This window comes from Aulonocara stuartgranti (assembly GCF_965226115.1).
Source record: "Aulonocara stuartgranti genome assembly, chromosome: 17".
Lineage (NCBI taxonomy): Eukaryota > Metazoa > Chordata > Actinopteri > Cichliformes > Cichlidae > Aulonocara > Aulonocara stuartgranti.
This window is the reverse complement of record NC_138953.1, coordinates 23,364,153-23,390,549: the sequence shown is the minus strand read 5'-3', so window position 1 is coordinate 23,390,549 and position 26,397 is coordinate 23,364,153. Positions and strand designations below refer to the sequence as shown.

The window sequence follows — 26,397 nt, the reverse complement described above, 5'->3', positions numbered from 1 at the left end:
ATTGAATAAGCTGTAATCCATCCACCCGTCCTTCCAAAGTCAGGTTGGGCTGTCAGCAGGCTAGAGCTGGGCGATATGAGATTTTTTCATATCACGATATGTTTTTTTCATTTCAGGCGATAACGATATATATCACGATATAAGCCAAATAACTATATTTGTAAGATTTAAATGTGCCGTTGCTCACAAGTAAAATGTGAAATAATCAGCAGCTTGTTTTGATTTAAATATTTATTTCCCATAATAAGTTCAACAGGGTAGATGTACTTAAGGAACATGAGACTTTTTCAGATAAATAAAGGCAAATATTGCAAACTACACAAAAGGCAGCCGCTAAAGCGTTTAAGTTTCAAAATAGAACAAACGAAACAGACTAAATTGTCAATTCCACTTAGAAACAAAATATTAATTCTAAAAATAAATCTTAGTTTGTTTTACAGAAGAACAGACAAAACTGACTAACTTTTGTCAATATCAAATAAACTGAGAACTAAAAGGAAATTCTCAATCTCTCCTTGTTGTATAGCTTAGCTTTTCAAACAGTTTTAACAGTTACTTTAGTCTGACAAAAGCCGAATGACGAATTAGCGCTTCCAGTCAGAGACTGAGGCTACGTCCACACGTACACGGGTATTTTTGAAAACGGAGATTTTCCGTTTTCGTTTAAAAAAATAATCCCGTCCACACATAAAGGCAGAAATGAAGGAAAACGCTGCTATGAACATGCCAAAGCAGCAGGTGGCGCTAGATTCCTAACCGTGCAGAAATGTTGGCCAATCAGAAGTCTAGAAGCCTTGGTGGGAAAAAGTAAACAAAGCTGGGGCATAGAAGCAGAACCGAGTCGTATGTGTGGACGGACAGTAACTGTGTGTATATGTAAGCATTTAAACACTGCAGAGAGTAGAATTAACAGTAACAGTATTGTAGAAATTCATTTCACCGAAACAATAACGTGGCGCACAGTGTGACGCATGCACCAGTTTATTGTATTTCCAGACTTGCTTTCGGCACAATTTACAGTGCACGCTACTCTGTTTTTTGTCAGACTTGAAATAGCCGAAATACCTTCACACTACGGAACTTCTTTGGCTCTTCCGTTCGACAATCTCTCCGGCATTGGAACCATCATCTGTTTTCTCTTCGGTCACGCTCGGTTGATTTTTCTAGTCGGCACACTCATTTCCTCCATTACGCGCTGGCTCCATTACCCGCTGGCTGCTTCCCAAACAAACACACGTGCGGCTTGGCACTTGTGCTGTACGTAACAAGTCACGCGACGTGACGCTGCGGCTGTGATTGGTTCGGCTCTGCGCTACTTAATTTGGATTGGCTGACCTTTTTTTTTTAAGAGGACAAGAGCGGCGAAGTCTATCGCGATAGTTTAATTTCTCTATCGAGTAAAAGTTATATCGCGATACATATCGTTATCGTTCTATCGCCCAGGTCTACTTTCCACTTCCTCCTGGGGCATCCCAAGGAGTTCCCAGCCCAGATGAGATATATAATTCCTCCAACATCTACCCCTGGGATCTCCTCTCATTAGGCATACCTAGAAAACCTCAAAAGAAAATTGCATCATGTTCAAATCCCTGAACAACCCGAAATGGCTTTACAGTCTAGATTATACTGTGTTGCAAACACGGACGGATGGAGACCTGACACCTGAGCAGTCATTCCTGTTACACTTCTTTGACATCCACTTGAAGTCCGCCGCCCGTGACTGCTTATATTTGCGATCTCCCTCTTTCACTCATCACGCACGGCTCATGACCATCAGTGAAGGTTGGACCATAAATTGAAAGCTTCACTTTCCAGCTCAGTTCTCTCAGCAGTCTTTTATAACATGTGCATAACTGCCAATTACTCTATGAGTTTGCTGGTCTACTGTGGGATCCACCTTTCCAGGAGAAGATCCTAAAATATCTGAACGCCCTCACATCGGGTAACTTCTCTCTCTTCTCCCAGCATAGTGAGAGCAATCCACTGTTTTCAGGCAGGGCCTTTAATGTAATCCTTCTTTTTTATTATTTCCAAGGCAAAATCATAGAGCATAGTAATGCCTCTGAAAGAACTAAAACAAAAACTATTAATAAAAAAACACATTTGTTATTCAGCAAATTTATTTGCACTTGTTTCATTTCAGCTCACTGTGCAAGTTTTTTTTATGCTTTGCTGCCATTGGTGGGCATTTTGGTTTCTCCTTTCTCTGTTCTTTGCTGTGTGAACATTTCCTCATATCAGTAATTGCAAACACGCCTTATGATACCATAAGTGTTAAACAGAACATGCCAGAGGCAGAGAAGCTGACATGGAAAGCTTCATTGACTGACCTTTTCAGCGGTGTCATCTTACTTCGCGTGCAGTTTTTTTTTTAAACTCAAAATCACCTGCAAACAACCAACCAGAACTGGCTGTGTGGGAAGCGTGAAATACAAACTGCTGAGCTTTGCTTTTAGCTTCTTCTGTGCTATGCTATCTCTCACTCTAATAACCTGTGCACTGCTGCTGATGCATGGCTGAGTAATATGGGCTCAAAATGTGGTCATAAATATTTTGTACTTGTAAAAAAGATTTGTATGTGTAAAAACGATTTGTGTGTGCGTAAAAAAGATTTGTGTGTGGACTTAGAAAAAAAAAAACCCTGCAAGTTACAAGTACGGATTTTGACCCTATTTTTCTTCCTTTCATCTGATTGATCAATGTCATGTCAATCACAAATGTAACAATCCAATCAGAGAACAGATGGGTTTGGCTGTCGGAGGGGCGCTTTTTTTGAACTGCAGGTTTTTGAAGGGAATAAATGCCCTTTTACATGCCAACCCAGCGTTTTCCTTCATCACCACGAAGGAAAACAGTCTGTGGTCGTCCGAGTTTGGTGATTTTTGTGTCACAGGTCTACGTGTTTAATATAGGGAATTCCACAGCCTTTTCAACAGCGCTGCGGACCGCGGGGTGGGGGCGGGCAGTGTTTTGGAAATGACAGTCTTCATTACAAAGCTTTCTTCGTTATGAATTAGCATAGATGTTTTTATTGAACATTTGAAGAACCAGCAAAAAAAACAAACTCTTGTAGAGGACATAAAGTCAGAGATAGAAAAGACAAGGAGCAGGTGCATCTAGTACAGGTAGAGCTGCTGCAAAAACCCACAGAGCCCAGCAGCCAGCGCAACAAATTCTGGATCCTTTGCTTTTAGTTAGCAGTTAGCATTAGCAGCACATCCTGCGTCCGATGTGAAAGGACTTTTAAGCTGCGCACTGTGACTCACAGCAATGGTCCTGGGTCAGCCCTGACTTTGTGTTAAACTAATCCTAAAGTAATAATGGTATTTCTAACCACTGATATACCACAACTTTTTCCTTTCAACAGCTACTTAAAGTTAGGGGACCTATAGCTGCTATCGGATATTTATATAGCGATCCTCCAGCTTCAAACTGTATCACCCTTCAAGGACCTGCAGTTCAAAAAAGCGCCCCTCCGACAGCCAAACCCATCTGTTCTCTGATTGGATTGTTACATTTGTGATTGACATGACATTGACCAATCAGATGAAAGGAAGAAAAATAGGGTCAAAATCCGTACTTGTAACTTGCAGGGTTTTTTTTTTCTAAGTCCACACACAAATTCTTTTTACACATACAAATCTTTTTTACGCACACACAAATCTTTTTTACACATACAAATCTTTTTTACACATACAAATCTTTTTTACAAGTACAAAATATTTATGACCACATTTTGAGCCCATAGAGTAACACAGAACAATATAGACTTGTTGAATGCTGTCATGCCACCCGGTCTAGCTTTCTGAGTCACTATTGTACCGATATCTGATGCAAATATGAGACTGGTGCGTTGGTAGCTTCTTCGATGCCACAACACTGCAGCGATTCAGGGGATTTTGAAGGAGTGATTTTTCAGCCACCTCAGTGACTGCAAAGCAAACTGTTATTTAGCAGGAACATGCCCTTACATGTATTTAATTGCTGTTTTAGTGCACAAATATTTTGCACTGAGTTTCTAATTGGATGACCCTGAGTTTTTCTTTTTGCTTGATCCCTCTGCTTCAGCACCTCTCGCTGTGCCAAGGCAGCAGCAACACTGAAATAAATGAGGAGGCTTTATGCCATTTTGTTGGTCTGAATACAGCTTTTCATCATGTCTGCACACATCAGAAGCAGCGCACAACCGAAGATGAAATGGCAGCTTCAGCCCTGGTGTCTATACACAATGTGTTGAGTGTTAGTTACATTGTCTGAGCTAGACCTATAAACCTGCCAGGATGATGGATCAGCTAATATTAGCTGAGAGTAACACCAGTATATTTTTAGTATTTCGGCTATTAGACATTGTAGTTCAGAAATGTCAGAGAGGTTTGAGGTAAATAATAGAGCTGCATTAGCATTAAGTTAGCACTGACAGGTAGATTTTTCAGCTTTACGGTGCATCATTATTCTGAAATCTGAGATATCTGAACATCCTTACACACAGGAAGAGACTGGAAGTGGTGTCGAGACCAGCGATCATTGAATATCGATGAAACTGTGGGACTTGTAGGGACTTCAGTGGAAATAACTTTTAGCTGTGCAGAGTGGGCGCTATCTGAGTTTAACTTTTCTTTTCTTTTTTTCTTTAACTTTACTTTGAGCAATTGAGTTGTGGGTAGAGCTGGGCGATAGAACGATAACGATATGTATCGCGATATAACTTTTACTCGATAGAGAAATTAAGCTATCGCGATAGACCTCGCCGCTCTTGTCCTCTTAAAAAAAAAAAAAAAAAAAAAAAAAAGGTCAGCCAATCCAAATTAAGTAGCGCAGAGCCGAACCAATCACAGCCGCAGCGTCACGTCGCGTGACTTGTTACGTACAGCACAAGTGCCAAGCCGCACGTGTGTTTGTTTGGGAAGCAGCCAGCGGGTAATGGAGCCAGCGCGTAATGGAGGAAATGAGTGTGCCGACTAGAAAAATCAACCGAGCGTGACCGAAGAGAAAACAGATGGTTCCAACGCCGGAGAGATTGTCGAACGGAAGAGCCATAGAAGTTCCGTAGTGTGAAGGTATTTCGGCTATTTCAAGTCTGACAAAAAACAGAGTAGCGTGCACTGTAAATTGTGCCGAAAGCAAGTCTGGAAATACAATAAACTGGTGTATGCGTCACACTGTGCGCCACGTTATTGTTTCGGTGAAATGAATTTCTACAATACTGTTACTGTTAATTCTACTCTCTGCAGTGTTTAAATGCTTACATATACACACAGTTACTGTCCGTCCACACATACGACTCGGTTCTGCTTCTGTGCCCCAGCTTTGTTTACTTTTTCCCACCGAGGCTTCTAGACTTCTGATTGGCCAACATTTCTGCACGGTTAGGAATCTAGCGCCACCTGCTGCTTTGGCATGTTCATAGCAGCGTTTTCCTTCATTTCTGCCTTTATGTGTGGACGGGATTATTTTTTTAAACGAAAACGGAAAATCTCCGTTTTCAAAAATACCCGTGTACGTGTGGACGTAGCCTCAGTCTCTGACTGGAAGCGCTAATTTGTCATTCGGCTTTTGTCAGACTAAAGTAACTGTTAAAACTGTTTGAAAAGCTCAGCTATACAACAAGGAGAGATTGAGAATTTCCTTTTAGTTCTCAGTTTATTTGATATTGACAAAAGTTAGTCAGTTTTGTCTGTTCTTCTGTAAAACAAACTAAGATTTATTTTTAGAATTAATATTTTGTTTCTAAGTGGAATTGACAATTTAGTCTGTTTCGTTTGTTCTATTTTGAAACTTAAACGCTTTAGCGGCTGCCTTTTGTGTAGTTTGCAATATTTGCCTTTATTTATCTGAAAAAGTCTCATGTTCCTTAAGTACATCTACCCTGTTGAACTTATTATGGGAAATAAATATTTAAATAAAAACAAGCTGCTGATTATTTCACATTTTACTTGTGAGCAACGGCACATTTAAATCTTACAAATATAGTTATTTGGCTTATATCGTGATAGATATCGTTATCGCCTGAAATGAAAAAAACATATCGTGATATGAAAAAATCTCATATCGCCCAGCTCTAGTTGTGGGTGATAGTAAACATGGTTACCTATGAAATCTTTTTTTTTTTTTTTTTTTTTTTGCGAGGACCTTTAATCTCATTTTTGAATGTGTATGATTTTCTTTTTTTAATTTTCTTTTTAATTTTATTGTAGCACAGAAATAGGGATGGGCGGTATAAACGGTATACGGTAGAAACGATGTAAATTTGGCCAACGGTAGAGATTTTGACTATAACCCTCTACTGCGATAGCGCATGTTGATGGTGTCATCAAGCTGCGCCTGTTTTGGTCGAAAGCATTGCAGCGGCTGCAAACAACATCATCTGCAAATTATGCCGGGCGACAGTCATAGCAAAGAGACGAAGCAGTTTTGGGATATGGGGAAAGCCAAAAACTGCGCTTCCTCCACTTCCGTACCATTGATTCATTAATGCTGAATTCTCTCGTAGCTGCTCTATTCCCATGTTGTTGCAGTATATTAATGACTAACCTCGTATTGTGGATGGATTATCTCAGTTGTTCTCCTGACTGAAGTTTGGTCCGTTTATAGCATCCTGCTATGCAATTGCATTTGTCCCTAACCACCAGAATCCCTCACGTTAACTTTTATTGAGTGGAAATAAGTTAGCGTTCATCCTCCAGCTTTACTGTGCTAATGTTATGCTAATGTAGCTGTTTGCTAGTGATCACATAGGACTAGGGCTGTTCAATATAACGATATATATCGGATGACGAAATAAAAACGTCTATTGTTTCATTTTACGCTATCGTTTGTTTTGTGGTGTCGCAAAATAAACTGTTTATGGCAATATTTTTTCATCGTTTTGATGGTCACTGTAGTGGCTATATTAAGTTCTCTCTTTCTCTTATATTTAATATAACCACACTGCGGACGGACAAGCGCCTGTTTTTATGCGTTGTGGTTAGCAACAACGACGGTAACACCATCGCGTGTCTGCTTGTTTATGTTCCACTTAAACCTTTCACAATAAAGCTCAAGATCCTGTTGAGACTTTTCAAAATAAACTGAATCACGTGAAAGAGCAGATTATTTACGGATGAGAAGTAAAAAAGAGCCACCAGGTGCTAAAAAATAAACCTTAGACTCAAATGTTAGAACAGGCTTTTCCCTGCAGCACGCTGTGTAACAAATACTCACAAAGAAAACGGCGGCCTTTACAACTTATGTCTAAAAATGTATAGTTTCATGCATCTGTTAAAACACTGGACTCCAGGTACATGACGCGCAGCTGGAAACACTTCCCGCAAGTCGAGCTGCCCGAGATTCACAGAATTTTCAGAAAATGTTACATTTTTGTGATTTATATCGTTATCGGACTATAGAATTCTTATATCGGGATATGAGATTTTGGTCATATCGCACAGCCCTACGTAGGAAATCATTATATACGAGCTAGTCCAACTTCTGTAACCCTACAAACGTCATTGCTGTTTAATTTTCTGTCTTCATTTATGTTGGAAGTGGTAGCAGAGCTGTACGTTTTTATTTTTTCAGAAATCTCTCAGTCAGAACATGCTATATCATGTTTAGGTGGAAACTAGCGAGCTAACTTCCTGCTAACTTCCTGCTAACTTCTAACTCTGTTGAATTTAATAAATTCTGTTTTCATGGATGCCTGGATGTTCAACTGAATTGTTACACCTGGTAAAGCAGCAACACTGATCATTTTATTAAAGATGAAAGAATTTAGACAGTTTGTAACTCTCAGTGATGCCGCAGTGTTTGTTTGACTTTGGGACCTAAAGCAGACGTTTTGGACCCAGATTACTCCGTGAGGCTCCTGGCTACGGCAGCCGTAATGCTCCGCCAATCCATCAAGCGGTGCGGCTTCATAGCTTACCAAAGTCTAAAACATTTTTTTGACAGATTTCTGCGTGCTGTGTATCACATAAAATTGTTTCGAGGTCAGTAAGCACAACCAGAATTCATACATAAGGAACATTGTTGATTTTTGAGAATATTAAAGGATTTTAAGTGTGCCTCATAGTGTGTAAAATATACAGAAGAAAAGAATATATCGCGATATATATCGTTACCGCACATGCTTCAAATTATACCGTGATATGGATTTTAGGCCATATCGCCCAGCCCTACACAGAAACCAAGACACTACACCAGATTACTCTAAGTAGTCAGACTTCTAGCTTAAAAAAAAATAAGAAAGTGCCAAATAATGCAGTTCCTCCAGTGGCCATTCAAGGCTGACTCCAAAAGACAGTCAACTTTTAGATTGCCCAACTTTATGGCAGAAAAAAACATGTTTACAGCCAGACACAAAACCGTTTTGGGTTTCTTTTTCCAGGAAGTACATTTTATATAATTACTCATTTAAGACATATTAAGACTTAAAGTTGTGTCTGATTAGGTGCTGTAACTGCTATGTGTGAGGAGTGAGTGCTTACACAGGTGACTCTAGGTCCTGACCGTGTGCTTGGCTCTATGTAAACAGTTTTGCATGGATGGGGCTTGTAATGTTAGTTTAACATTTTCAAAGTAAAATCCTAGCTTGCATTGGGGGTCAATTATACTACAATACCATCCAAAGAGTGCACTGATTTTTGGATTCAAATTCGTTGACTGTATTTAAAAAAATAGATGTAGCCACAGTAACATGACTCATGAGTGTGTTAGCAGCTGCCATGTTGTTTTTCTTGGTGTAGAAGTAGTCTTATTTGGATGAGAGCGCGGAGTGCTGAGTTATTGGCTAATGTGGGCTAGCTTGCTAGCACATGGCATTCATAAACTTTATGGGTTGCACTGGACGATCAGCTAATTGGCGCAAAGTAGCAGAAGGATAAAGGACATGAATTTAACTCTCCAAAACTAAAGAATAAACCTCCTGCACCACATAGCAAGTCCTTCAGAAAACGCCAACAGCACAAATACAGCAAAATAGATCCAGCTGAATGACTCCTCTTAGTGGAGGTGAAGCCTAGCAGACACCATTAGCCTGCAGCTATTGCTTATTACAGCTAAATTCACCTACTGTAGAGTTGTTATGGAGGCAGAAACCTTCCATAGAGTACCAGACAGGGTTGTTTTTTTGTTTTTCTTTTTTGTAATGGTCTAAATTGTTTGAATCCTCGAGTTCATCTTGCACGCTTGCATGTGGTGATCAACTTTAATCTGTCGGACGCCTTTACCTGAGGCCTGCATTTGTGTGTCTCTGTCACACATACGTGCACACGAGCTGGGCATGCTGTGTCACCAGAGGCAATGTACGAGCTTTTCACAGTGACCCACATAGAGGCAGAGAGTGGAGGAGAGAATAATGGGAGGAAAATTGGGATGAGATTGAAAGGAGAGAGATAAAGAAACAGAAGTGGAGCGACAGCAGAATAGAGCAGGCATTTGTTAGATAGTGAATGAAGGGCAGGCTGGCAGGATTGAGATGTCCTTAACTGTCAGTGTTTGAGCTCAGTTTAAATTATGTTTTTACATCCTTGTGTATTTGTGCGCACATTAAGCCTGTAACGCGAAGCATGTTCACACAGATCATTGTGTACCCGTTTGTGATGAGTTTCACCTCTTTGTTGGGGGTTTATAATAAAAACCAAGTGATGACAGTAAAAGTGATGAAGTTACTGTAAACACTGGCAGTTTGACAAGTTGCGAAAAGACACAATTGGTGTTTGCTTCATTGGCATTCTGCAGCGTCTCTGTGCCATACAGAATGCCACTTTTGCTCATTGTTACTCCACTGTTGAATATTTTGAACTTCATTGTGAAGAATTGTTTATGCATCACGCCATGTAAAAGGGTTAAAGTCTTTCTGATGGTAGGACACTCACTGATATTTCATGGAATGACCCAATGGTATTTCCAGAGTAGGACACTCATTTTTGCTATGCAGCTCTCAGGACTGAAGTTGCTCATAGTTGGATTTGTGTCAGGCCTCACTCAGTCTGCTGTGACACCTTATGCAAGTTTTTCCAAACAACTCAAGTCTCCTGGGCCTCTACACATCTTTGTCAGTACCTACAGGCATCCTGCAATGGAGGCTGTGGGCTTTCGGGGACCAGTGTTTGCCTTTTCAGTTCAGTTCAGCTCAGTTATATTGATATTGCACCAAATCAAAACAAAAGTTGGCTCAATGCACTTTATATTGTGAGGTAAAGACCCTACAAACCCCAACAATAAAACAACCCCATATGAGCAAGCACTTGGTGACAGTGGGAAGGAAAAACTCACTTTTAAACTCAGCCACCTAAGGAAAAGGTTTTGGAAGTGATCAGAATGGTCGCTGGAAGAAGGGAACTTGTTGGATCCAAACTTTTTCCTGATGGGATTGTTTCTGGAACAACATAATTATAGAAAAAATGACTGATCGCCAATCAATGGATAAGACAAGTGTTGCTAGCATTACCATTAGAATAAATAACCTGCAGGAGAGACTTTTCATATGGACACCCATCACCACTTACATCAAACATTTAGATATAGCAAGTTAAAAAAAACAGCTTCTCTTCTTTTCCTTTTTTGTTTTACGAAGCTGCAGTTATGAGCAGAAAAACATTGATTTCTTATTTTTTGCAGCTACAAAGAAAAGCTGTCGGCGTGGCAAATATGAAGCTGTTGGCTTCTTGCTAGCAGCCAGTTCATAGGATTGAATTAATAAATGGATCGGCTTGTTGTCACTAATGCCCGATCGAGCTGTCTGAGTCGAGATCCGAATGATATCTGATCCAATAATGCATTGATTGCGTCCCAATTTGTGAGATTAACACATATTAATCTCTGCTCAGTTCCCTACCTCATGTTTCCCACCACGTCCGCCTTGATTTATACATTTATTTAGCTGTTTTTACATTTTAATTCTAGTTCAAGGAAATTCACTGTAAATTCACAAAGCTTTCAGTAAGTACCTGACTCGATGGCAAAATTGTACTAAATGATGAGCAATACCCATCAGATTTGATTTGTGCAGTTGTGCAGATTTTGTGGAGCCAGACTTCAGTGTCTTTGTTTGGGGAGGTTTGGTTTTTGACATCACAGATAGTTTAGAAAAGCAGCTGTGATGCAATGTTAAACTTACAAAAGCCTGCTGCACACGCACAGAGTGAGAGTCGACCTTTCAGTGAAGCCTTTTTTTTTGGCATTTCAGTTTGGATATTTTGTGTTATATTGTTGCATAACATGGATTAATTTAATTAGCATTACTCGTATTTTTTTTATTGATCTTTTAAAGACGTTTCTGAACTTTTCTTTTTAACCTGCACTCTCAAGAGTTAAGTTCTGTCAGTATACAAATAAAGCAGGTTGGTCTTCTTGGCCTTTAAATCCCCACATCGGTCTAACTCTGAGCTGCACGAACACTCAGTTCAACTCTCCTTTCCTTATGAGAGTGATGTGTGTGTGTGTGCACGTGCATATCTAAGCATGAGCTCATGCATTTGTGTGTCTGCATGTGTTTCTCAAGTTGCCCTTGCCAGGTTACCTCTTATGTAATGTTCCAAAAATAGAGAAGATTCACCTGTGAGGGCAGTAAGGAGGGAAAGGAGACAGGCAGGAAAATAAGAGAAAAGAAAAGTGTTTAAACACCCTTCCAACAACTTTTTGCCTATATCGTTAAATGATATATTGGTTATTTTGAAATATTAGCAGTCCTGTGAAAAAAAACACTTATGCTGTCAGAATTACCGATTTTATCTGTTCTTTTTTTGTTTTGTTTTGTTTGCAGAAGTGGTGCAATGAATAAAAAAGGGAAACCTTGATTGCTTATCCTTAGAGCAGGCTTTACTGAAAAGATGATGAAGTAAAGTAAACTTTAGATGAGTTGTTTATTGTGATTGTGTGGCTTTAAAGTGAAGTACATGTAATAGAAAGACAGCAGCTACAGACATTTTGGTAGAAGGTCTGACTTTAAAGCTAGCTGCTCTTGTAAAATCTTAGACAGAATAGAGGTTTCTGGCACAACCTTTACTAATCCAAGGTGCACAGAGAGAAGGATAAAGTCTGAAAAAGTTTCTGCTTGTAGTATATAAGACCGGGGTTAGGTTTAAAGAAAGGCGATTACTCAAAAGAAATAAAAAGATACTAACTCAAAGTATTAAATGGTCTGAGTGGAGGTTGAGCGGAGAGCTGGAGCTGAACCCAGTCTCTCTGTTACACACAGTTACAAACTGGCTGGTCAGATTTGTTTTTTTCTTTTTCATTTGGCAGCAACCTTTGCACAGTGAATTTTCAGTTTCTTAAGGCTTTTAGTCCAGCAGCTACCGATCAGATAAACAAATCCTGGTTTTGTTATCTTCCATAATGCTGTGTGAATTCTTTATTTGCCTCTTCATTAGGTTGTATTATCCTTTTCTGTTGTCTGTGTTGTTGTCTGTGCATGTGAGGATGGATGACTCGCGTAATGCAAACCGCAAGTAAGCTGAACCTCATGAGTAAGTGTTTGGCGGTAGTGGGAAGGAAGCACTCAATTCTAACAGGAAGAGATCTGTTAAAACTCCATCTTAACAAACTTAGGGCGGGGCAGCCATCTGCTGTGACCAGCTGGGGGTTAGGGGACAGTGAGAAGATAAAGAGCATAAACAAGTCCAACAGAAAGGGGTAGAGAAAAATGTATGACGCGTAAATACTTTAATGTGATGCTTGACTGATTGGTTTGCTTTGAATTACTTTCTGAAGACACTCTGGTGCTGGTTATCCTCATCTATGTGCTTGAAAGTTTGTTGATGTAGAAAAAAGAGGCAGAGGCTAAAGGAGAGCAGAGGATCCAGTGTCATAGTTCATCGGATACCACTGCTCTCACACTCGCTGGTGCGTCTTTGTAAGAAATTTAAATTCACTACATTAATTTGCTTCATGAACTTTATCTCCTCTACTTTGGCTGTTTGTGGTTACATCATAACTTAATAGTAACTCGATCAAAACGCACACATCCTGCCTGTCACACACACACACACACACACACACACACACACACACACACACACGGTCATTGTCACATAGTACAGAGCTCAGATGTCTGGTGTCAGGTCTCTCTTACCCGTCACGTTGATTGGCATAATTACCCGAGCCGTGCTGTGAGTGTGTAAGGAAACAACTTCTGGGTGATTCAGTCTGCACTGGGATGTTTTTCTCTGTTATCTTGGAAAGCATTAGTTACAGAGTAAGTGAGAAAACCTTTCAGCATAATAATGATAAATATTGAAACCCACGCAAAGGCAGGAAGGAGAAGGAGGGGGGAAAAGTGCGCTGGTTCCATCGAATTTTTGGCTACAGGTGAGTGGAGCCACTGAGATGTTTGAAGTTCTGCCTGTAGCTTCATCTGAACAATGTGAACAGCTTTTCATTCTTTTAGCACTGTAATATAGCACTGCAGACATACAGGTAATTTTACAGTAGCTCACAGTGAATGTAGTTAGTGACTGGAGTTTAATGGCAAGTCAACTATAAAAATACCATAGTACCAGTCAAAAGTGTGGGCACACTCAGTCATAGTGGGGTATTTCTGTATTTTTTAACTGTAAATAGTCACAACAACAAAACATCAGCTGAATTCTTCAATGACCTACAGTAAAATGAGCTTTCTTTGTTTTTGTGGGCCTAACTTATATTGATGCTGAATAATAGTTTGGCATAAATCATGAACAGCCCAATGAGAGGAGAACTATAAAATCACTTACGCTCTTGTGAGTTTTACTTGTTCAGGACAAATTTTAATTGTTTAATTGTAATATCATTTTAAAATAATATAAATATATATATATATATTTAATTAAACTCCTGTTGGATAATGAGAAACGTTCAGTGTGGTAAGTATACAGGAAATCTTTGTGATACTGTACCTGTTGATTCTACACAAAAACTTCACGTTTATAGAGAAAACAACAATATAACAATAAACCACTCGCTCAAAGTATTATTATGTAAAGCTTATAAAATAAACAATGTGATTGTGTAGATTAACGTACACTGTAAAAGTAGGCTGTAAAATAACGGTTGAGAGCTGTTCATCTTTAACATTTCACTTGGAACTACATCTAAGCAACGACTCAAGTGTAATGTGTCTCGTTTCCACATATACAGTTAATGTTTTTAAGAAAATGTTTCAAGTTGTGAAATTAGTGGAAATAATTGGCTCCTCAGTTGTTTCTCAGTATTAACAATTTATTTGTCAGTTTCTGTCGGGTTTGTGTTTAAAATGCAGATCTTACTCATAAGTATGAAACTGTTCTTAAAAATAAACTTCTTGGTATTCATATATAACAGGAACAAAGCTGAAAATAATAACATTTCTTAAACCAACCACTGGCAACTCCTTTTTTGGAAATGGCATATTCATTGCTTCTCTTGAAACAAAAATAATGCCGGTTTCTTTTGGTTAAAATAAAAGACTGGACTGTGGTAGAAATGTTAAGCTGTGCAACTTACTACTAATATCAGTGTTATTATCATTAATTAAGCCTTTATATTGTTTCAGTCTAAGTAATACAGAAAGAATCTGCAGTAGCTGCTTGCAAAACTATATTCCAACATCAGTGGGAGTTGATTGAGTCAGACAAATCAATTTTGACATTGGTTATTTTGGTTTGGAAGTCCCTCTTTGTGTGCAGTGCCGTAAGGTAATTTTAAATCACTGTAAATCACAATAAAGGGACTTTCTGGTTAAATAAAAGTATTAACAAAAGTCCCTTTATTATAAAGGGAAACCTGGTCAGGGTAGCATCCATACAAAGTGTAAACCTTACAAAAATGCAAAGTAAACCTAAAATACATCATCTACATCGCGGGTGGGGGAACTCGAGGCCTCAAGGGTCAGTGTCCTGCAGCCATATAAATCAGCTGTGTTGCATCAAGGACACATCTAAAACCTGCAGGACACCGGCCCTTGAGGCCTTGAGTTCCCCCACCCCTGATCTATATAATAAACAATATATAAATATTCACCACAGAAGTGGCATCTCATAAAAATATTCACATCCCCTTTACAGGATTCAGTGTGATGATTTTAAAGTAAGCAATCAATATATAAGTAAGTTTAACTTTGGTCTTTCTGCAAGTTAATCCATGTCTGAGGTGCAAACTAACCTTGGATTATGGCCAGTACCTGTTTGTTATACAAAAACAATCTGTTATGTATTATATATTCACATCTAATCTAGACAGTGATGTGACATTTTCAGCTTCTGGCCTTTCACAAGATAACCCCTTACAGAACATCACTGTATAAAAGGCTTATGACATGACTGGAAAATCTTAACATTTAGGATTGGCACAATTAGTTAAATAAATGAAGCATATTTATTCATTTTTCTACACAATCTAATAAGTGGTTGCTCTCAGTAAAAGTAAACCTTTACATTTGGATTTCTCTCCAATTATACTCAGTCTGTGCAAAGAAACTGACTTCAGAGTAAACCCACACTAGTGCAGTTGTCTCTTTTGTTAACCAGCTTCTCCCACGTAATCACAACATCTTCTGGAGTCCGAAGATGTTAAGCCCGATTCCTCCCACTTGCAGCTGCCTTTTTATTTTTGTGCCTATTACTTTTGTTCTCACTTTAGCTTTGATCATGAGCAGTGTTGCACAGGCACGACTTGCCTCTGTGGCCACACAGTGATTTTCAGAAACTGGTTAAATGACTGCAGCTATGGAGGAAAATTAACCATTGTAGGCTTGTACATCATCCGTACCACCCACCTCGAGAATCATATCTTCTTCCCACCTTAATCACTGGAATAGTGAAAAAACTACATAAACAGTTCCTGCTGTAGTAACTGTTGATCCCTCGGTGGATGCAAAGGATCCGTATTTAGAAAACATTTGGCGAATTACATCATCCTCAGTGTGTGGGCTGTGTATTGAAGACGGTATATGTGTATGACTTTGTGTCCACATTCACACTGTCATCCCACATAGGGTGATGGGGTGTCTGTCTAATTAACTGCATTTACTGTAAAGTTGCTGAAACACGCTCCTCACACACACACACACACACACAACACGCAGATTCTCCACCAATACAATTACTGGATGAGCTGCCGATGCTCCCGCTGTGCCGTTGTCGTGGCAACGCCGACAACCCACCTCTACAGGAAGAGGAGGAGGAGGCTGGAAATAAGGAGATGAGACAAGAAGGGAGGATGAGAAATGAGGAGGAGGAGGGGGGCAGAGGATGACAGCAGCGTGAGGGAGAGGAGGAGCGAAGCAGTGGGAGGAGAATGGAGGAAGATTAGAGGGGGAGGTATGAGAGAAGTGAAGGTGATGTGCACAATGACAAAGCAGAGCGAGAGAGAGGAAGGAGGAGGAGGAGGACTGAAGAAGAGTGATGTGTTCAGAAAAAAGAGGAGAGATGGTGAAGGGGAAAAATGAGTGAAAAGGAAAGGAAGAAGAGAGGAAGAGTAGGTGGTGTTAGAACTGGAATGAGATTTTTCCAAGTTTTTAGAAGTGACGTCCAAAATTAAAGTTTGATATCTCCACTGGAAGCTACTAAGGACGGGCACTGGGCAAAAATATAATTTTATATTGACTGATAATTTTACAGCTTTTCTTCCTTTGTTAAACTTGCAAAGTCATGAGCATAAAAGATGTGCGTGCTTTAAACCTGCATTCTTATGCCCAAAAGCTTCTGTATTATAGAGGTGTGTGGGGAAAACAGCCTGTGTCCATGACATCAGCAACACTTTGCTGATGAGTTTATAGGTTCAGTCAAAATTTTAGGGTCACATTGAATAGGAAAGGTTTAAATGTTAGAAAGGAGGATTATTATTGTGATCGATAACTTATTGTTTGCATCAAGGCGTTTTGTGTTGTAAGGTAAAGACCCTTCAATAATACAGAGACAACTCCTCGTTCAGATATCATGACCCAGTATGAGAAAGCACTTGGCGAAAGTAGGAAGAAAATAATAAATAATAATAAAATTAAGTAGATTTCTTTGAGGTACTTTAAGTAGAATCATATCCATTATATTGGGACTTTCATGGTGTAGGTAGAGATGTTTTTAATTTGTCTACTGCTGGGTAGCTTTTGGTGTAATAATACAGGATCATTTTCTACTGGTGCTTCAAAGTGAAGAGGGTGAAAACCGTCCAAGTGCAATAAAACTATGTTAGAAGTTCTGCAGGTCAGGGTGAACCGTGCAGTGAATTGCTCTGTTGATTTTTGTCTTTACTTTAGACACTTCCTGTTTTTGGATTTGCAGTGTTGAGGAGTCGTTCCTGTTTATTTAACTGCTTTTGAGGAAGATTTATTTTCAGATTGATGGGCTTCTGCAGACTTTTTCTGGACAAATTTGCTTAAAATAACTCCAAGTCAGGCATGCCGTGTGTGTGTGTGTTTCAGAGACCACTTTCATTTTATGTTTAGATTTTTAGGAGCTAGCTATAATTCCTGTGATCCTGTCTGCTTTTAGTAGATTAGGACTCACTCAAATGTAATGGTGGCCCATGACCTCTGAATAAGAGAGTGATGCTAATGGGCCTTTTTTAAGGGTACTACTACTTCTGTCTGTCTGGCTACAAGCCCCCCCCCCCCCCCAAAAGGAGAAAACAAGACAACAAACCCCTCTCAGGTACACACTTTCATTTCAGGGTCATTTCATTATGAGTAAGAACTCCATGAACAACACACACACACACACACACACACACACACTACTCATAATCAGTTTACAATAATCCTCGGCAGTAAGCGGCAGGGTTAAATGTGTTTGTGTCTCTCTGAAGGATCTGATTTTCCTGGTTTTGGCTGTCATCTGTGATAGCGATACTCGCTAACGTCAGTAACAGCAGCATTTATTAAAGAAAGAGCTCATGGTGCTAGAGTGCTGTGTATTTGAGTTTTGGGTTCCTGTTTTAATGTATTTGCTGTTCTGGAAATTCTTTCAGGAATTTACTTTTCGAGCTTACTTTCATTTTTATCCTCGCTTCTGTTTTTTGGTGTTTCCCTCTGTCTTGTTTTTTTTTCTGTGTCATCTTGTTTAGTGCAGGTCTGTCTACATAAAAAGTATATGTGGCACATCCATCCCAGAAAATGGCTCAATTAAGTAGAAAATCATAGAGTAAAATTAGCAAACAGTACAAGTCTTCAATGTAATAACAGTCCGTTTAAGTACAAATTTGAATAAAATACAACACTTCATGTAAAAAGTTTTATATGAAGGAAGACATGTTAATAATTTTAGTAAAAAGTAACAAAGTTAATTTAAAAACTAAGGTGACATTATAATGGCTCAGTATGCACAGTTTAAAGTAGTGTACAGGGCTGAAATGTTAACTGATGGTCATTTGCTCTCAGATGATGCATTGCATTGCAGAAAGTTGTTGCATTGCTTAGGAAAGATTTCCTTTGTCTGTGTTTCTGGCTCAGAGAAATATGAACACAATTGTCCAAATGTGCAGGTGAACACTACTGTACAAAAGTCTTTATATTTAGTTTCCAAGGAGCCAGACCTTGCAATTTTGTAAAGTGGTCTTGAGGAATAGCACTTTACAGCAAGCAGTGACTGCTTTTTCACTGCTTTTCATTCCACTCCAACCATCTTTGAAAAATGCCAATGTTTGACAGGCATTAAATTATGTAAAATCTTAGTGTTTTGGCATAGTTAGCATAATATTTGTTTTCCCTACAGAGCATAGAAGAGTACTGTTAGATTTTGATGCAATACCATACAGTAAAAGCATACCTGGATAGAAAACCAGACAGTGGAACATAATCAGTCATGGACTGGCCTCCCCAGAACCCAGACCTCAACATTAATGAAGAAGTGTGGGATCATCAAACAGCAACCAACATCCAAATAAGAACTTTTCATTGTCCTTCAGGAAGAAGGACTATTGGAGAACTATTCCTGAAGACTACTTAAGGAAATTACAGGAAATCGGCCTCAGAGTTTCGGCTATGTTGAAGAATAAAGGTGGTTACACAAAATACTGACTTTAAAGTGATTGTACAAACAGTCTTTGCCTTCCGCTGTATTTCCATTCACGGTTGCACTACACCCATTTTCTTCACAAAACATTGAGAAATGAGGGGTGGTGAACACCAGCAATATGTCTGACTTCCAGTTTATTAGAAACCCTGTTTACTCATTTAATAGGTGCAGTAGGTCAAACATGAATCAGCAGAAAATGAAACATTTTTCGTTTTCATTTCTCGTTTCTTGTTGATTTTTAAAATTGGTTTCGGCAAGCATCAAACGCACCATTGTCCCTAAACAAATGTGTGTCCGACCTCAGCAGACAAAATGAAACACAAACTTGTTTAAACCTGATAAATGTTTGCATATTCGCTTTCTGCCTTTCGTTTCACTTCTGAATAAGCAGTTCCAGTAAAACTCTGGGTTTGCTCAGTCTCGCTGCATGTGCTACTTCCTCTAATGGACTTACTGTGTTGCAGTGCCCTCAGAGCTGAGTGGAGAACTTTGTGAGTAACGAGGAGTAAAAGTGTAAAAATGAGGCCTTAAATAACGAGGTCCTTTAATCAGTTAGACTTCGCTGGTATTTGTGTGTGGTCGCTGTTTTATGCGGCATATGTCCGGCCTCCATACGTCCTTTCATTTCCGGTCATCCACAGTGTGCTATTTTTATCTCAGGGGCTGTGAGCACGTGTGTGTGTGTGTGTGTGTGTGTGTGTGTGTGTGTGTGTGTGTGTGTGTGTGTGTGTCAGTCATCAGGTTACAGGGTGTGTAAGTGGACTCCTCTTTGTCCTGGCTGATAATTTTAGACAGAGGGCCACTGAAACTTTCAACAGGGGGTCAGATACTCCTTTTCCACTGACACACACACACACGCATGCACGCACGCATGCACACACCCACACACCTTTGGTAATGCCCATAATTACTAGTTACTATAAACATCTTGTTCATCGCCTCAACTCAGGATTTGTTTTAAATGTTCCTGATCTGCAATAGTTTGTATTCTACTGTAGTATATTTTAATATAATGAATAGTTATAAATAAATAGTTTAATCAGAAATCAAGCAGTGAGTTGTCAGTGTGTAACTTTTTTGCGTTTGAGCTACAAAGCTCTCTTTTTTTCTTTTCTTTTTGCCGTAGCGTTGGAGCACACCCTTTTCCTTTACAGCAGTACTCTTTTGCCCTTTCCTAAAAGCCCAGACTCATATGTGGTTTGGTTCAGGTTTAGCCACAGTGACAGTTCTCTCTCTTCTGTTAGCAGGTAACCACCTGCCAACTGGGTGGGAAATACACATTAAAGCATAAAGTTCAGTAACTACATCACTTTAAGTTAATCTTGTCAAACAAATTTTCTGGCATCTCCATCTCCTTTACTAAACTTCTTGTTCATGCCAAATGATTAACTTCTCTCATTTTTACCAACTTAGTGTGAATTTGAAAGCCCCGGTCATAACACTTTAAAGAGTCCCTTGGTGTGCCTATAAAAAGCCATGCCAAACAGCATTCTGTGGGTGTGGTTTGCAAATAAAGGTGACACTTTGTCTTTATCTTTAATAGACACGTTAAGGTATTCACTGTTGTTCAAACAGGCCGGTTGTCTCGTCTTTTAAAAAGACAAATCCACAGATTTAACTTGAAGGAGAGCACTCATTTCATATTTTCACTTTAATTAATTTATTTTTTTATTTATTTTTTGCTTTCTCTTGCATTGACTGAAGCCAGTGAGACTGCAGAGGTGTCTGCGTAGATCAGCAGTTAATAGATGTAGACAGATGGGCCCTCTCATGTGGGTGACTGTACTGTGTACTTGCAGAAGAAGATAGATGAGCTATGAGATGAAAGAGTCAGGGACAATTGAAGTGGATAAAGATGTACTCGAGTCAGTTTAAGAAAACTGCAACAGGAAGTATAATGGGGCGAGCGTCTGCGAGAGATGACTGCTGACTCATCCTCTGACATAACAGATCTGTCTGCGACTTCTCTCGTCACCCCAAAGTGGCTCTGGCAGTCTCTCCGCCAAGCTGTTCCTGGTTCACCTCAAATATCTCCAGCTGAGCCCGCTTGAAAGCAGCCTCCTAATATGAATAATGTACTAAATTATACTGAAAAGTCCGAGAACTATGAAGTATCTTGACAATGATAACCGTGTGTTTCCTTCCGTTTCTTAGGAAAGCGATTTCCCGCTCAGGCCTCCATTACCTCGGCCCACCTCAGCCCTCGCTTCCTCCTGCGTCCAACGGCCCCACCAAGGAACTACGTACCTGTGTGGACTGGACGGTCAGAAATGCACATGCACATTTATTTTATATAACTGTGAATCTGAACAATGATGACATTTTTTTCCTGGTCCCAGTCTGTGTTGTCCCTATTCTGTCTGGCTGATTCACTTGTCGACATTTGCATTTTTATGCCAACAGATTTGTTAGCAGACTGGTTTCAACAGCCATATGTTCATGTGGAAATGGAAAGCAGTAATTTGATTTTCCTTCCTTTTTTTAATTCCTTACAAGAAAAATGCCGTTCTATCTCAGCGTGGGAAAGAAACTTTTATGTGTCACGACTTTGTGACGCGGTTTATTATTCGACATTTAATAGGTTATATTTAAGAAACATGAATCACGACTCAAAAGCACCAGATTAAAAACACTTTGGGTTTTAAATGTAGTGCTAATGCTTAAGGAAATGTCAACATGAATTGGAAAGTATTGTCAAAAATGCTGTTAAAGAACCCAATAAATGTATTTTTAAAAAGTCCTGTCTTCCTGTCTCCAGTTGCGCCACTCCAAACCTGAGCTTGTGATCTGGTGAAAGCAGGTATTAAAACAATGAATCTGCAATATTCACCAGATTGTGCAGTGTGTGGCACGGCAAGTAAACAATCGTCAAAAACAGTCAAAGATGCATTAAAACAATGATAAAAATAATTGAAGCAGTTTTTTTGATGATACACCAGGATGACAATGTGAATTGAACCTAATCTGAAAGCAAAAAGACCAATGAGACAGTTTTGAATAGTATTACTGAAGCAGGCAGATAATTTTTTTATAATCATGAAATAATTTAAAATCTTTTCCATGTTGTTTTTCTTTCAAATTGTTTATCACCTTCTTTCTTTCAAATCTTCCATTGCCATTTAGTTTTATTTAATAAAATCAGATTACTCTGGGTCCAAGCTGTAAAATCATATGAACCATCTGAAGGTTTTTTTTTCTTTTTACTTACATAAACTCTTTTGTGCAAAAACTTTGCAGACTTGAAACAGATTTTTTTTCTTATGATTATGGTACAATAAAGCCATTCAAAAAAAAAAACATGACAAAGAAAAGAAAATAATAGAGCGTTTTCACACGAGCCTCCAAAATTCAAGAAAAAGACATCAAAGTGCTTCAAACTCAAGAAGAATATGTAAAGGTGAAAAGGTGCATTTCATAGAATTAGTCGTATCTATTGAAAATTTGCCAGCCACATAGAGGCTTTGTGAGGGTACTCTATGTTAATGGATGTCAAACTATGTATACTGAGGTGTCCAAACATGTCATTAAGGATACGGGGGAGGTCGTCATGTGTTGTTTTTATGGGGGAAAGAGTTAAATGGGGTGGACATCTGAAAAAGTTGTGTAAAAATATATTTAAAAAAAACCCCCACCCTCTGTCCTTTAGTGTTAGTACCACTACCTCCATTAGTTATTGGATTTTATTGTATTTTATGTATTTATATATTTGTACTGTGAACCTACTGTCAAAAACAAACTGGTTTATCTGCAGTGATACAAAACATTTCAAAAACACCTTAATTTCTTATGTAATTTCTTTTTTGTTTGTTTTTGTCCATCAAAAACGAACAACATTTACGACTTCCACTTTCCCCATTTTTCACAAAGCCATCCCGCGGGCCGGATCGAAACCTTTTGCGGGCCATTTCTGTCCCACGCTCCATTTGTTTGACAGCCGTGCTCTAAATGATTCATGCATCAATAATGAAAAGCAAATGCAATGTGCTTTATTATTAATAGGAAGGTGTAAGTAGATAAACAGTTGTGGGCTCACATCTGAGATTTCCCTTGGGCTCCGTCTGTAGGGACACTTCCAGCACGTCATTGCTGCCCTTTATCTCTCTGCACGGCTCTCATGCACTCACTCATATATTATCACTGTGCTCAGACACTCATTAATATACACTCAGGGGTCGATTCATTGAGACCTTTAAGGTCTGCTTTTAGGTGCTAATAAGTCCAAAAGGGTTTGTCCATATTCCCAGCAGGGCCAGAACACTGGTAGAAGATGTGTAACAGGAAGTGGAAATTTAAACAAATGTCCATTCAAATTGATTTTCTAGTTTGTCACTAATTATTGTGACTTTATGAAAAAAGTGCTGCACTATGACAATAAAACCCACATTAATTACTTCATAAAAGATGCAGAAACGTCAGAATGTCTGCTCCTCACAGTAAACCCTAGAAAGTTGGTTGAGGTTAAAAAAAATTTAAGTGACTGATTCTTTTTAATTAAATTGTTATTTCAAAGTGCTTTTAAAGATTTTGGGGCATTTGCAGGTAATCCAGTCTTTAAGTGCTGACGTGACGAATCCAAACTACCCTGCATTTAATAAGGCTTTTGTGTTTTTAACATGTTTTAATACTTTGTATCTTGTTCTATTTAATCTCAAAAAGCCCCTAAAAACAGTCAGTGATCACTGTCGGTTTTTCTTACCACTACTCATTTTAAAGCTCAGTTTTTAAAACGTTACCATGTAACTACAGCCCAGCCCATGCAGCAGTATATGAATGACTAACCTCATATTGTGCATGGATTATGTCAGTTGTTCTCCTGACTGAAGTTCGGTCCGTTTACAGCATCCTACCATGCAATTGCACTTGTCCCTGACTAGAGATGGCACGATACCACTTTTTTATGTCCGATACCGATACCGATATCATAAATTTGGATATCTGCCGATACCGATATGAATCCGATATAGTGTTTTTTAATCAACAAAACTGTTTTTTAAAATATCTTGCTGCATTTTGCAAGTCTGCAAGTTCATACTCAAATTTAAAACAACAACTACACTAAAGCTATTCTGTTATACCTGTATACAAAAAAAATATTTCATAGTTCAGCAATACTGATCAATCTAATAAACTTAGACCTACACCATCCTCCCTATTCTGGTATTTTAAAGAGTACTTAGCGTAAATATTAAGCAACCTAACTAACAGGGTTCCAACTCCCAGCAACAACAAAAATAAATAAATAAAGAATAGGGAACCACCCCTCACGCGCCACCTCATGATGCTTAATCGACGTAATCAACCTTAATTTGATGCAGTGTGAAAGAAAATGCACAGAAATCAATTATTTTTCAAGAAATATTAAATAGATTCAACATCTTTCTTCAACAAAATTGCAGACTGCACAGATGGTACCTTCCCAAAGTAAAAAGTACTATAGCTTACTAGGGTATATATATATTAGACTTTATAGTCACTATATACAGTAATTGACTTCTATTCATTTTACATCAAATTAAAACTTTGGGTGTCAGATAATTATTTATTAACAGCTCGACATTTTAAATGAGAATAAGAAAGAAAAGTATGTCTTTGTGCCCCCTTTTCCCAGTTAATGCCATATCGGCCCCCCTGGCTAAACTTTGCTAGATCCGCCCCTGCACAGTTACCAGCCGTCAGCTACGTAGAAAAAGATCCTGGTGTAGAAAGTAATATTAAATAAATTCTAACAACAGCTTATCAAGCTTAAACGTGCTGCTGTTGTTCAGCCGCTGGTTTCCTCTTTCTGGCGCAAAGTGGACCAAAAACAAACAAGAGAGACGGACTCGCGACAGAAAACCCGATCAGCTGATCAGTTTCACGATTGAAGTAGCAGCCGGAGAGCGAGAGGCAGTCGCTTGTTAAGCTTAACACAGGAATGCTTTACAAACATTCAGAGATGGACTTACACACTTGCTTTACTTCTCTCGGGGATAACTTTGTCGGAGATGAAATGCCAGGTTGCTAGCGAAGCTCCAAATGCTATCCAGACCACCGACAGGTCCCGCATGCCACAGCCGCTCTATCACGTGATGCATACTGCTCCGACGTGCTAACGTTCTGAGGTGAGTTACGGCGTGTTGCAAGTTTTGTGAGGTGCTTTCGTGATATTTAATGGATCGGATTACATTTTTTATTTTTCTCCGATATCCGATCCAGTAATTTAGGTCAGTATCGGACCGATACCGATACGTAATATCGGATAGGTCCATCTCTATCCCTGACCACCGGGAATCCTCACGTTAACTTTTATCGAGTGGAAAAAAGTTAGCGTTCATCCTCCAGCTTCACTGTGTTTATTATGCTAACATAGCTGTGTCGCTAGCGATCACGTAGCACATTGTTATATACCAGGTAGCCAAACTTCCTACAAACGTCACTGTTGTTTAGTTTTCTGTCTTCATTTATGTCGGAAGTGATAGCAGAGCTGTACATCTTAATTTGTTTCCGAAACCCCGCAGTCAGGACATGCTATATTGTATTTAGATGGAAGCTAGCGAGCTAACTCCCTGCTAACTTCTAATTCCGTTAAATGTCATAAATTCCGTTTTTATGGATGCCTGGATGTTCAACTGAATTGTTACACCTGGTAGAGCAGCCACACTGATCATGTTATTACAGATGAAGGAATTTAGACAGTTTTTCAACTCTCAGTGATCGCTTGACTTATGGACCTGCAGCGGAGTTTAGGCCCAGACACGGCTAATGACGTCAGACTTAAAGACCAGATATAACAGTTTTTATTGCCTGTTTACTTTCTTCAACTTTTTGCCAGTAACTCTTTATTATAAATAAAATATTGGAATAATAGAATAGAATAGAATAGAATTCAACTTTATTGTCATTGCACATGCACAGGTACAGGGCAACGAAATGCAGTTTGCATTGAATAACACATTACTCTTGATGTAGGACCTTGAAAGGTTAGTGTATGTAGGTCACTGTAAAGTTGTAAGGCTGCAAAATTATATTTTACAATGCGTGTTTATAAGTTTTAAAGAACCTATATTTTTGCCACATTACATTTTGTAGCTCGTTAAATGTACAGGAGACAAAGAGTTTAGATGCGTATTGTGGAAATCTTTCTTCAAGCCTTGCAGATTCTTTGCCCGATTGCTAAAGATATGCCTGCATTGGCTTGGGAAGGAACTGCACTTCCTGTTGGACCATGTTATGCTCTTCTGGCTGTTATGCACATTATTCATAAAATTGAACTTGGATTGAAGTAAATAAGACATAGTGATTTAAATTAAACCCATCTTGCCAGAATCTCTTAGATCCTAACAGAGTAAAAGTGGGACAAAGACTGTTTGTGTGGGCAAAGTGGGACATGTCATGTCTTGCCAGGGGTAGTCTGAAATGTTCACATTGAACTTAAAAATTTTTGATCCATATTTTACAGTTGTAGTGATTT

At 39.0% G+C, this 26,397-nt stretch overlaps 1 protein-coding gene across 2 annotated transcripts in view; it reads left to right on the top strand.

Moving 5' to 3' along the window:
* The window catches only part of dgki (diacylglycerol kinase, iota), a 103,240-nt gene that overhangs the window by 30,369 nt on the left and 46,474 nt on the right, over window positions 1–26,397 (top strand). For both annotated transcript variants that reach the window (XM_082510604.1, XM_082510603.1), the window contains exon 2: window positions 21,102–21,210. In XM_082510604.1, the coding sequence (XP_082366730.1) occupies window positions 21,102–21,210 (109 nt within the window). The remainder of the gene's footprint in view (window positions 1–21,101; window positions 21,211–26,397) is intronic.